General features: G+C 33.6%; 1 protein-coding gene across 3 annotated transcripts in view; it reads left to right on the forward strand.

Annotated features, from left to right (window-relative positions):
- The window catches only part of Ptpn4 (protein tyrosine phosphatase non-receptor type 4), a 192836-nt gene that overhangs the window by 33231 nt on the left and 146924 nt on the right, over positions 1-12681 (forward strand). For all 3 annotated transcript variants that reach the window (XM_004836053.4, XM_013076728.3, XM_021236579.2), the window contains exon 2: positions 8028-8182. In XM_004836053.4, coding sequence (XP_004836110.2) covers positions 8045-8182 — 138 coding nt within the window. In that variant the 5' untranslated portion in view covers positions 8028-8044. The remainder of the gene's footprint in view (positions 1-8027; positions 8183-12681) is intronic.

Genomic DNA, 12681 nt, shown 5'->3' on the forward strand with positions numbered 1-12681 from the left:
TCAACAGAAGAATAAAATTCTACAAGCAGTGAGAGGAAAGAAACAAATCACATACAAAGGAAAGCCCATCAGAATCACAGCAGACTTCTCAATGCAAACCCTCAAGGCAAGAAGAGCTTGGAGTGATGTATTTCAAGCCCTAAAGGAAAACAGCCTCCAACCCAGATTGATGTACCCTACAAAACTATCTTTCAAAATTGATGGAGAAATAAGATACTTTCATGATAAAGAGCACCTCAGGAACTTCATGAATACCAAACCAGCACTCCAAAAAATTTTAGACAATACCCTAGGAAAAGACAACGAGGATCACAACCCCAGGAAAACCAGCAGAATGAATCCACTGGGCGTGACAAATTAAAACGGAAAGGGGGAGAATCCAACAAAAAGAAAAGTCATGACAAGGCTTTTAAAACTTTTGACTTCATCTCCCTAATGAGTGTATAATTCAATCTTATTATTGTACTGATTAGTATTTTTCTGATTCTAGAATTGCACACCATTCCTTGTGCTATACTGGCTATTATCTTATGTCTACATTTTAATTGGGTTGTCTATTAATGAGCTCTAAAAATTCTTTCTATATTCTGCTCATAGGTTATATGCATTGTAAATATGGTCTGTTTAAGGACTACTTTTCAGTTTAATGATGTCATTTAAAGTTCTAAATTTTGATGGAATCTCATTTATCAATTTTTTTCTTTTATACATCATGTTTTTTGTATCCTAGGTAGTTCTTGCCTACCCTGAATTCATAAATATTTTCCCTTATAATTTCTTCTTAAAGTTTAATACTTTTAGGCTTTCTTGTTTAGGTTCATAGATCCCTTCAAGTTATTTTCATGTATGGAAATAAAGGGTTGAGGTTAATTTTTTATATATGGATACCAGGTGTTCTAGTGCCGTTTGCTGAAGACACTATCTCTTCCTCGGCTCTTGAATCAAATTTATATTCTAAAAAATGTTAATGTTAAATAATCTTTCAAAACTCAGTAGACCATATATGTGTGGTTCTATTTCTAGATTCTCTATTTTATTCAAATGCTCTATATGTCTTTCCTTACACCAACACTGCCTTGATTACTGTAGCTTTAGAAGAAGTCTTAAAATTGGGTGCTAAACGTCTTCCAACACTGTTTTTGTTTTTGTTTTTGTTTTTGGCTTTTCTGAGTCCTTTGTACTCCTACATAACTTTTCAGTTTCAATATCCAATTCTTCATTTATAGCAAGTATACAGAGACCTGAATTTTTATATCTACCTTGTGTTTTCTAATCCTGCTAAATTCAAGTACAAGTTCTAGGGGCTCCTAGAGATTTCTTAGTATTTTCTCTGTAGATGATCATTTCATCTACATATAAAGATTTTGCTTCTGCTATGCCAGTCCTATCCTAGTTGTGTCATTTTATTGCCAGACTATTTTGGTGGGGACTATGTTTCAAAGTTTAATGGACAGATAAAGAGTAAGCATATCTGCCCTTGTTCCCCACCTTAAGGAGAAAGCATTGTATCTTCTCCATTCATACAAGGTGTTCTCACTGGAAGTATGGAGTACATGTCTTTAATTTGTTGAGAAGTTTCTGTTCTACTTCTAGTCTCCTGATAGCTTTTACCATGAACAGCTGTAGAATTTGGTCCAATATTTTTTCTCCGACTAGTGACAGGATCATATGGCTTTTTCCTTTCCTCTGTTAAAATGATGACTTTTGGGGGGTGGATCTTCCAGTACTGAACCAACACTGCCATCCCTATAACAAAACCACTTTCTACATCTTTATCCAATTTTAGGAGTAGCACAATGTTGATTTCCTAAAATGAGGGGAGAAGTGTTCCTTCTTTTTTCTGCTTTAAATGTTTGATATAATTTATCGCTTAAAATGTTTATGAGCCTGCTGTTGTCATGTAGGTAGGTTTTCAAGCTAGGAATATACTCTCTTTAATAGGTGCTATTCAGATTTTATATTCCTCCAGAGTTAGTTTCATTAATTTGTCTTCTAATTTACTTCTTAGAAGTTGTCAAATTTATTTCAAAAATGATTTTTGTAATATGCTTTCTATATCCTTTTAAATTCTGTAAAATCTGTGGTAATGTCTCCTAGATCTTAATACTGTAATTAAAAAAATGTGTAACTGATATTGTGTAACAGGAAGAAAAGGTCTAAAAGAGCAGGGGAATTGGGAGGGGTAGGGGAAGGGCAAAAAGGGAAAGGAAAAAATATGAGAAGAGGAAAAAAATGGAAACAAGGTCTTTGCAAATAGGGAAGGCTGGAGGGGTTGAAGGGAGGGCAAGGGAAGGGGGAAAAAAAAAAAAAAGAACCAAGAGACTCATGTAATGGTACAAGATCCCAGTGATGAATATAACTGTGTTGTATACCTAAAATGTACCAATAAAGTTAATGGGGGGGGGAGACTACCTGTTGCTATAGCTATCGTGACTGTTAGTTTTTTTATTTTCAAATACCACCAGCCACATTTTTGGGGAGAAGGGGATGGATATAGGTCACATTAAAATGCTACAAAGCTCTTTGTTGCTACTGAGGTTCAGCTGTTTATCTTGAATTAGAGCTCTTCAGAGTGTTGGGGCCCTTCTGTTAATTTCTAGAATTTTGAAAATGCTGATTTTGACAATGTTGATGTGCCTGTGTTCTTTTTTACTTTTATGGAGAGCTGGGTTTTTAGATGTCCTTATCATCCTCCTCCTCCTCTTCCCCTTCTTCCTCTTCCCCTTCACCTCCTTCTTCCTCTTCCTCCTCCTCTTCTTAAAGTATAATGCACCAAAATTTGCCTTTAAAAGATCATTTAAAACATTTTTTAAATTTAAAAATTGGAAATTGATGGAATAAAAGATTGGAACTCAACCAAAGGTAAATGTACTGTACTTTCAAATGACTGATACCCAAGGATTTTTTTCTCTGCTGTGGTTTAGACTTAATGTGAATATGAACCCAATTCAATAATTTCTTTTTTTTTCTTTCCTTCTTTTTTTGGTACCAAGGATTGAACTCGGGTCCTTGCGCTTGCACAGCAGGTGAAACCACTAAGCAAAATCCCTGGCCCTCAGTGATTTCTTAATTGGAAGAACATTTTATGTAATTAATAAATTATGTAACTAGGATTGATGTAAGTAACATATAATATTAAATGAAAAAATGTTAGTCTCTTGTAGAAACTAGAGCTTTAACAACCAGGATGCTTGTTTCCAGTTTTTACTCATTTCCTTTTGTTGGTTTATGTAAGCAAACATACTTTATTTTCAGTGATAATCTGTTGCTGCAAACATAAATTATGGTGACAGTAATAGAAGATCTTGATTCATGATTATGGAAATGGAGAGGAACAGTGGGTTGAAAGGGGAGTACTTACTGGTTGTAAAGACCAGAAGCATGGAAAATATACTGTTGGTGATTATGTTTTACTGAATGTGTTGTTATATTGATCCCCCTAGGCTTTTCTCTGATCAGTAATAAACCCTGTAAAACCGAAGAGATATTAAAAGTATAGCTTTTTTGCAATCTTCTTCCATAGTAGTTACTGCTAAGGTTGTTAGGAGCATTTGAATGTTATTTTTGAGCTTCACAAATTGAAAGTTAGAATCACTTTATATTCCTTTATTAGTCTATATTGATTATAGTAGCAGAGCTCAAACTACCGATTCTAATTTTGTCTCAGCATTTTTTTTTTTTTTTTTTTGTATCGGGGATCAAACTCGGGACCTTGCGCTTGTTAGGCAGGTGCCAGAACCTCTGAGCTAAAACCCAGGCCCTTGTCTTGTCTTTTTAAAAAAACTTTTTTTTTTTGGTACTGGGGATTGAACTCAGGTCCTTGTGCTTGCGCAGCAGGCGGCGAAACCACTGAGCTAAATCCCCGGCCCCTAAAAAAACTTTTTGAAGTGAAACACAGAAGAGTAATAAAATGGGAAGATAATTATTTCAATAGCATTTTCTTCTTTGGTATTTGGAAATATTTTATTGACAAATTATCAAATAAATCCTGTTGTCAAAGTACCTATAACTTCTTTAAATTATTGATAAATCCAGTTAAGACTCCTTAGAAATAAATGTCTGAGTAATGACAAATACTTTAGTTTTAAAGATGGCCATTTAAAAGGGATGTACTAAACATGGTAATTTGGAAGTTATGCTTGAATAGGGAGAGGGAATTACCTTTGCATTTGGCAAATTTGAATAATCAAACTCAGATTTTCACCTTTCTAGATAATTTGCCTCATACAGGCACTTCTGTCATTTTAGAATCCCCCTTCCTATGGAACTGAAAAAATACATTGGGATTTGTAATCTGAAACATTGGCCCAAGAAACACAGGAATCAGAAGATAGGGTGATGATGATCCTGCTTTTAATGTAATTAATATTTGCTGGTCAAGAGAAATACCATCCAGAAAACTTTTTAGACCATGCCCTAATATCCTAGTTTTCAAAATAAAAATGTGTTCTTCAGCCATTATGAAAGTACTTTGATACAGTTTTCTTAAGTTACATATAGAAGATATATTAGAAAAAGGAAAATTAGACTGGGCTTGGTGTTGCACACCTGTAATCCCAGCACTTGGGAGGTTGAGGCAGGAGAATCGCTGTAAGTTCAAGATCAGCCTGGACTACATAAGGAGATCCTGTCTCAAAAAACCCCCAAAAAACAAAAAAGAGAAATTAGGAGTCAGTTAGTATTCTCTTGGGGGAGAGACAGACGATTCCTTATTACAGGAAACGTGTAATTGCTTCATTCCTCTATTTCAAAAAGCCTTTTTTTCTTTTATGTTTTAATTTTAGAGGATATAATCACTTTTCTTAACATTTCCCCCATATTTTTCTAGAGTATTTTAATTATGTATACATGGAAGATTGGTATCCATAGGATTTTTTTTTTCCCAGGATCCTAGAGAACACTGAGATTTGTGGATACCCAAGTTCCTTATATAAAGGGACATAGTGTTTCGTTATACCTGCACATGTCCCCTTGTGTATGATTTTTTTACTGTAAATCATCTTTAGGTTACTTACACCTACTATAGTATAAATGTTTTGAAAATAATTGTAGTACTGTAATTTTGGGGAGTAACAAGAAAAAAGTACTGTAATTTGGGGGGAATATACTACATGTTCATTACAGTTGTTTTTCTGAATATTGTTGACTCTTGGTCCCTCAAATCTATGGATGTAGAACCTGCACATATTGAGGGCTGTGTTTATTTCAGATTTTTATCAGAGATCCAGTTTCTCTGTATCTTTCAAACTTACTGCTTTTTTAGTTTAGCTCTTCAAATAGGTATAGAATGATATCCCGTTCTGGTCTTAATTTGCATTTTTCTAATAGCTAATGATATTCAGCATCTTTTTATATGTTGAATTATGATAATTATCTTATTTGTGAAATGTCCATGTTTTTAGGTCATTTTCTAATTAGATTTATTATTATTATTATTTTACTGTTGAGTTTTAAGAGTTCATTATATATTTTAGATACTAGTCCTTTGTCAGATGAATGGTTTGTAAACATTTTTTCAATCTGTAGCTTATGTTTTTGTATTCTTAGTGTCTTGCACATCAGAAGTTTTAAATTTTAGTGAAATATTCATTTTGTCAAATTTTTTTCTTTTATGAATTTGCTTTTGGAATCACATCTAAGAACACTTCCCCAAACCTAGGTCCTAAAGATTTTTTTTATGTTTTCTTTTAAAAGTTTTGCAGTTTTAGTTTTTACATTTAAATCTGATCCAATTAGTAATTTTTTATATAAAGTATGAGGTGTAGGTTGAGGTTTATTTTTTTGTATTTGTTAAAATTACCGTCTTTATTGAATTGCTTTTGCACTTTCGTTAAAAATCAGTTGACTGTGTGAGAATTCTAATTTATTTTACTTCTTTGTGTGTCTCTTCTGGTATTATATAATCTTGATTACTGTAGTTATAGAGTAAATCATAAGATCTGGGAATGGGACTCCTACTTTGTTCTGTTTTGAAGTGGGATTTTTCTTTGTAATTTTCTTGCTTCTGTTTGCTGTGGCTTTATTTGGCTCTTTGTCTGGGTTATTGATTGGAGGGGGTTAGATTATTGGCTTGAAACATTTTCTATTTGCTGCTGTGTTTATATAGTGCTATAAATCTCCCTCCCAGTACTGTTTTAGCTGTGTCCCACAGATTTTGATATGTTATATTTACTTTTTATTTAATTCAGTGTATCTTTTGGTTTCTCTTTCTCTGGGTTACTTAGAAGCATGTTGTTTAGTTTTTGCATGTTTGGAGATTTTCCTGTTACTTTTCTGTTGTTGATTTCTGTTGTCCTCAGAGAAAATACTTTGCACAATTTCAGTTCCTTAAATTTGTTTGGATTTGTTTTGTGGCCCAGGATATAGTCTCTCTTGGTAAATGTTTACTAGGCATTTGAAAATAATGTGTTCTGCTGTCATTGGTAGAGTCTTCTATAAATATTTATTGGATCTTATTGATTGATGTTATTATTACATTCTGTTGTATTCTTGCTAATTTTTTTTTAGATGTATCATTTATTGAGGAGACTTGTACTAGGATTTGCCTGTTTTTTATTTCAGCTCTACAGTTTTTGCTGCATATATTTTAACAGCTTTGTTGATTAGTGTACTCACACTTATTTCTGTCATGTTTGTAGATTGACTGTTTCATCATTATGTAATGTCCCTCCCTATTCCTGCTAATTTTCTTTGATATGAAGTCTTCTTTATCGATATTAGTATAGTTACTCCTCTTTCTGTTGTTTCCGTGATACAACTTTTTCTGTCCTTCTGCTTTCTACTTGGCTGTATTATATTTGAGGAATTGCTTTGTTTGTTTGATTGTTTTTTGAGACAGAGTCTTGCTATGTAGTTCAGGCTAGCCTTGAACTCGCTCAGTAGCCCAGGCTGACTTCCAACTCACAGTGATCCTTCTGCCTCAGTTTCCCCCGAGTGGTCAGGTTACAGGCATGTGCCATCATGCCGGGTGAGGAATTGCTTTTATACTTTTGTTTAATTTCAGTGTTTATCGACATGAAGTCATGAGAGTCAACTCCAACTATGAATAGCATCTATTTGAAATGCTATTTTTTATTACTATTTTGTTTACTCCATTTTCATATTGTCTACTTATTACTTATATTCAAAAACCCCAAATACTTGTGTTTCTTCCTAGTTTTATTTCTTTTATATATTGTCTATAAGGCAGAGTTTTATAGATTTTAAACCTGGAATCATAGAATGCCTAAAATATTTTTGGCTATTTTTCTCCAACGTGAATGTTAATTTTCTGAGTGTAAAAGTCTGTGTTTCATATATTTTCTGTCAGATCTTTGAAGTTACAGCTTTATTGTCATTCAGCATCTGGTAGTGATGTCAGTCTGAGTTTTATAGTTTTCCTCATCTCAGGTTAAAATTTCAGAAGCAAGGGTTGTTATCCTTAAGTTTTCTATTTTTTTATTTTATTAAGAATAATAATACTGTTAGGATTACGTTGAGTTTAACGATAGTTAAAATGAAGGCTGTTCTATTTTTTTAAAAAAGAAGCCTCCTATGGTTTCCCAAAATCTTGTGTGGAAAAAAGGAATGTCCTGCCAAAGTTAATCTCTCCTGTTTAATTCAGCAGTGTTTTTAAATACCTGCATCAGGAGTAACATCCAACTTCCTGAGATGGCAGATCTCTCTCTATTTTGGCTACATTTAAGTTTATATATTTTAAATTAGAATTTGACTTCCTGAAAAAATTGTGTATTACGTCTTCTCAGACAAGATCTGGTGCATTCCGGGTAGTATGGCCATAGACTGTATTAAGTCTTCTCAATGGAACAATTCAAAATAAAGCCCCTTTTTCAAGGCAGTTTGTAATTTTAGATGATGAGCTACATATCTCTTTCATACCTACAATTCTTATCCTGATGTTTCAAAATTCCAAACTGTTTTCTGCCTAAATAATAAGTTTAATTAAAAACATATAATAATTTTCAAACTACATTGTATCTTCCACTATCCATTTATTTAGTGAAAAAACTTTTTTTTTTTAAACTTAGATTTTGTGTGGACAGTAATGACCTCACGTTTCCGATTGCCTGCTGGCAGAACCTACAATGTACGAGCATCAGAGTTGGCCAGAGACAGACAGCATACAGAGGTGGTTTGCAACATCTTTCTTCTGGATAACACTGTCCAAGCTTTCAATATTAATGTAAGTATTTTATCTCCTTCTCCTCCACATCTTATCTTCATTGTCGTCATCATCATCATCATCACCCCCATCATCATTTACTCTGGTTATATTTTGAATTTATATTTTAAATCTAGAACCATTAAATTATGGTCAGTTGGAAATGTCTTATTCAATTAAAAGTCTTTGATGTAGGTTTGTATTAGATACATATGTCACTGGTTAGGGTGGGTCCTTACTTTACTGATAATGGAAACTAAAATGACAGTATGAATGTACAGGAAAAATCTTTAATTGGAAAAAGAAAAGATAGGGGAAGGACCCCAGCTTGAGTAGTAGCTGGAGAGGGCATACACTGATGAAGAGAATCAGACTGAGGGCTGGGGATTTAACTCAGTGGTGCCGAGCCTGCCTCGCAAGTGCAGTCCTGAGTTTGATCCTCAGTACAAAAAAAAAAGTGAGAGGATCAGACTGGGAATTGAATTTAAGGCTTAGCTGAGGTGGCCCAAGGTCTGGTCAATCATCTCAGTTTTGGTCTGCTATCTCAGATTGAATTCTTGTGACTAGAGGGACAATTCAGTTTCCATGGGAAGAATCCTCATGACTTGAGGGGCAGTCATACAAGGTTTTTCCTGAATCCAAAGTCATAATGAATGTCCCTGTAAATCTCTCTATCCTGGTGTCTTCAGTCTTGAAAAGTAATGAATTTAGGTGTAATAAATTTGTTTTGCCAACTTTTAGACAGATACTCCCCAAATGACTAACATGCATATGTGCAGAGCTGAGAAGGATTTGACTCAGTTTTACAAAATGAACGTCAAGTTTTCTTCTGCTTTGTTACTTGTTTTAACCTATCTGTAGGCCCAAGTGAAGAGTTACGGTTTTTAGCAAAAACTTCTTTTTAAGTCTCTTACTGCCGCAGAAGAAAACACAAATCATGGTTTTGATGAGTAAGGGCCCTGTGGTAGTCTCTGGCTGTGTCAAAACTGTTACATATTTTTATTCAAAGTAGATCTTTTTAAAGTGTTGCCCACTTGGACACTGTTGACAAACCAGCAATGCATTATGATTAGTAGAGCAGGTAAATAGTTATGTGGATGGCTTTTGTAAATGCTGCTTGAAAGTGCCTGAAAGGAATTTGCTCTCTAAATAATTTATACATTTCCATTTTAATCTTACTTCTGTCTGTAAAACTTTTGCTAAACAAGGATAAATGACACCCTGATCTTATCTATGTATTGTCTGAAATGTTTATTCAACAGATATTATACATCCTATTTGTGTCTGGCTTCATTTACTCATTGTTCTTTGTGAGTTTTACCCATGAGTAGTTCATTTTCTTTGCATATGGTACTCTTTTGTATGAATATAGCACAATTTATACATTAACTTAATTTCTGTTTACTTGTTCAGCTGCTACTGGTATATGTCTGGGTTGTTTTGACTTTGGGCTCTTAAAAATAGTGTTGCTGTGAACATTCACAAGGATATATCCCTCTCCCTTTTTATTTTTAACATTTGAAACATAGAGTAAAGGAATAATGTAATGAATATCCACATGTCGTTTACTCATATTAGGCTGGTATTATCTTTTTTACATTTGTTTTATCTTACTTTCTATATAGTTTTTTTCATGAACTTTCTGAACATAGTAGACTTAACCTAGAGTACTTTAGCATCAGTAACCCCTAAATTAGTACAGTAACATTATCACACCCCCAAATGTAACATTATGAAAAGAACAGTATCTGACTCATCTGTTTTGTACTGTATTACTGGAGTGTTTTTATACTGGAATCTCTAAGTAATTTAAAATGCTAATCTTTTATTTATCAGTTGCTTCCCCCCACCCCCACCCCATACTAGGGATTGAATCCAGGGCCTTCACACTGATTTACATCCATAACCCTTTTTTAAAAATTTTTAATTTTGAGGCTATATTGCTCAGTGAGCTTGAATTTGCATTCCTCATGCTTCATTGTCCCAGAGTGTTAGGATTACAGGCATGTGCTATTGTGCCCAGTTTATTTACCGTTTCTTAAATTTAACTTTTTCAGTGTATTGTGATATAGCAGGATCACTAATTTATCTTTTTTATCTCAAATTCCAAGCCATTTTACATTGGAAAAGGAGCTTCAGAGTAGTGAAAGTTACATTAGTAAAATACCCTTGAGGAGATTATTTAACATATGCAACAATTGTGCTTTTTGAAAATGTTCAACTTTTAACTTTTTTTACATTGTCTTATATATATATATTTTTTGGCACCGGGGATCGAACTTGGGTCCTTGCGCTTGAGCAGGAGGCAGCAAAACCACTGAGCTAAATCCCCGGCCCGCATTGTCTTATATATTAATAGATAGTTGGAATATAGGTTGTCAAGCAGAAATAATATGAAATGAAGGAAATTGTGCTTCAAAAATATTTCTGGTTAATAGAAACTCATTTATTGGATAATTGATATAAAAATGAGCCCTTTTTCCTCTTTAGAATCATTAGAATTCTTTTGGGGAGCATGAAGTTATTCTTGTTTTAAGTTAATATTATTTAATTTAGTTTTTATTTTAACTTACAGTTATTTGAAAATATTGTGAAAGGATTTGCTTTTTTCCCCATCTGTCATATTTTTTACTTAACTGTCAGTTCCAGTAGAGATGATTATATTACTAGAATAAGTACCGTGGTGCTAGAAATGTTCTCTGCTATTATCTCAGGTCATCAAAAAACTTATGTAAGAAGAAAAATATTTGTGAGAAGTTTCCTGTGGGACATGTAAGACATTTATTTCTCTGGTTATTTGGATCTATATCATTCAAAATGAGAGATGCTTTGTTGTACTTTTGTATAATCTGTGCATGTTTTAATCTATGTGAAAAGGTCCCCAGTTATGCACCTTACAACTTTGAGTGGTAGTGGCAGCCAGCAAATTCATTGGGGATTTGAGAGCTCTGATTTTGGTTTGCTCATGTTCATTTAGTACTAGTAAGTCTCAGAAATCTTCATTGTGTGCAGCTGCTAGGTTTACTAGCATCTCTCTTTTCACTCAGTTTTCTTTGAAAATGACCAAGCAGTGATTTATAACATCAGTCATAGAAGTCATTGCTTTCCAAAAGAATTTTGCAGCACAGGTGAACATGTTTTCTTTAAATACTTTAAAATGTATAGTACCCATACTGTATAGATTGATTTCTTTAACCTATGAATATTTTTCTTCTAATTTTTGGCTTTACTCTTACTTTTGGTATAATTGTTTAACAGTAACCTGTGTGACAAGGAAGGGCTGAAGAGAACCCTCCCCTGTTTGAGCTACTACTATTACTACATAGGAAATTGCTGTAAAACTTAAGCTCATAAAACAACCATTTAATATCCTCAGGGATTCACACTAGATGGCTTTTATCTCATTCATTATATGTCAGGCGTCATCATCTGAAGGCTTATTCATTGGTATGTCTAATACCTGAAACCTCAGCTGGGCCTGAAGGGACTGTTTAATGTAAGACTTCTCTATACCTTACACTTCTTCACAGTGCAGTGGCTGGTTTCCGGGGTGAGCATTTTTGGGTGGGGAGACAGGCTGTAGCTACATTGCCTTTTCTGAGCTGAACTTGGAAGTCATGTAATGTTACTTTTACCATATTGTTTGTTAAGGGTATCACAGAATCACACTCAGAATTAAGGTAAATAGCCTGTCTCTTACTAAAATGTGGAAGACTGTGTAGGATCAGAAATACTGCTATGGACTTACTGGGAAAATGCAGCCTGCCAATATGGCCCACTGATGGAAGCATCCATTTTGTCCTGACCTTGCCACATAATTGCATCTGTCTGTGTTCTACCTCCATTATAAATAGTGTTTTCCTCCTAGAGCTGTTTTTCACTTCTGTTTGCTCTATGTGTTGTTTGGATTGTTTATCTGCGTGTGTTATACTTGTAAAAATATGTATATATATGCACACATACTTTAAAATTTGATTTATTTTATATGTGTATGTATATATAAGTAATGACATGTATATACATGAGAAATTCTAGCTGCAAAAACTGAAAGAATATTCAAAATTCATGATAAAGAATTCAACATACATTATTCAGTGCACAATTCAGAGAAATTTCATACATGGAAGTATTTAAATGAGTATTTAACAGTATGGATTGAGGATTTTTTAGTTTTGTCTGCATTGCATTTTTCTTCAGTTTACTTTTTAGAAAAAAAATTATTTAAAATACTAAGGCTGTTTTTTAAAGTATTTTCTTTGTTCTGTATCTTTCTGTACTCAATAAAGGATAACTCATATATTTTTTATGATACCAATACTTCATTGTTAGTAAATGGTACAGTAAACGTCAACTATTTTTTTTTAAATAGAGTGAGATTCAAAACCTTCTATTCCAATTTTCTGTATGGTTTTTATCATAAATGTGTGTTGAACTTTGTCAAATGATTTTTCTGTGTCTATTGAAATGATCATGTAGTTTATGTCCTTGGTTCTGTTAATGTAGTGTATTACATTTATTGA

The sequence above is a fragment of the Heterocephalus glaber genome, unplaced genomic scaffold, assembly GCF_053883595.1.
Source record: "Heterocephalus glaber isolate CG9 unplaced genomic scaffold, H.glaber_assembly_v1.0 deba00000347, whole genome shotgun sequence".
Classification (NCBI taxonomy): domain Eukaryota; kingdom Metazoa; phylum Chordata; class Mammalia; order Rodentia; family Bathyergidae; genus Heterocephalus; species Heterocephalus glaber.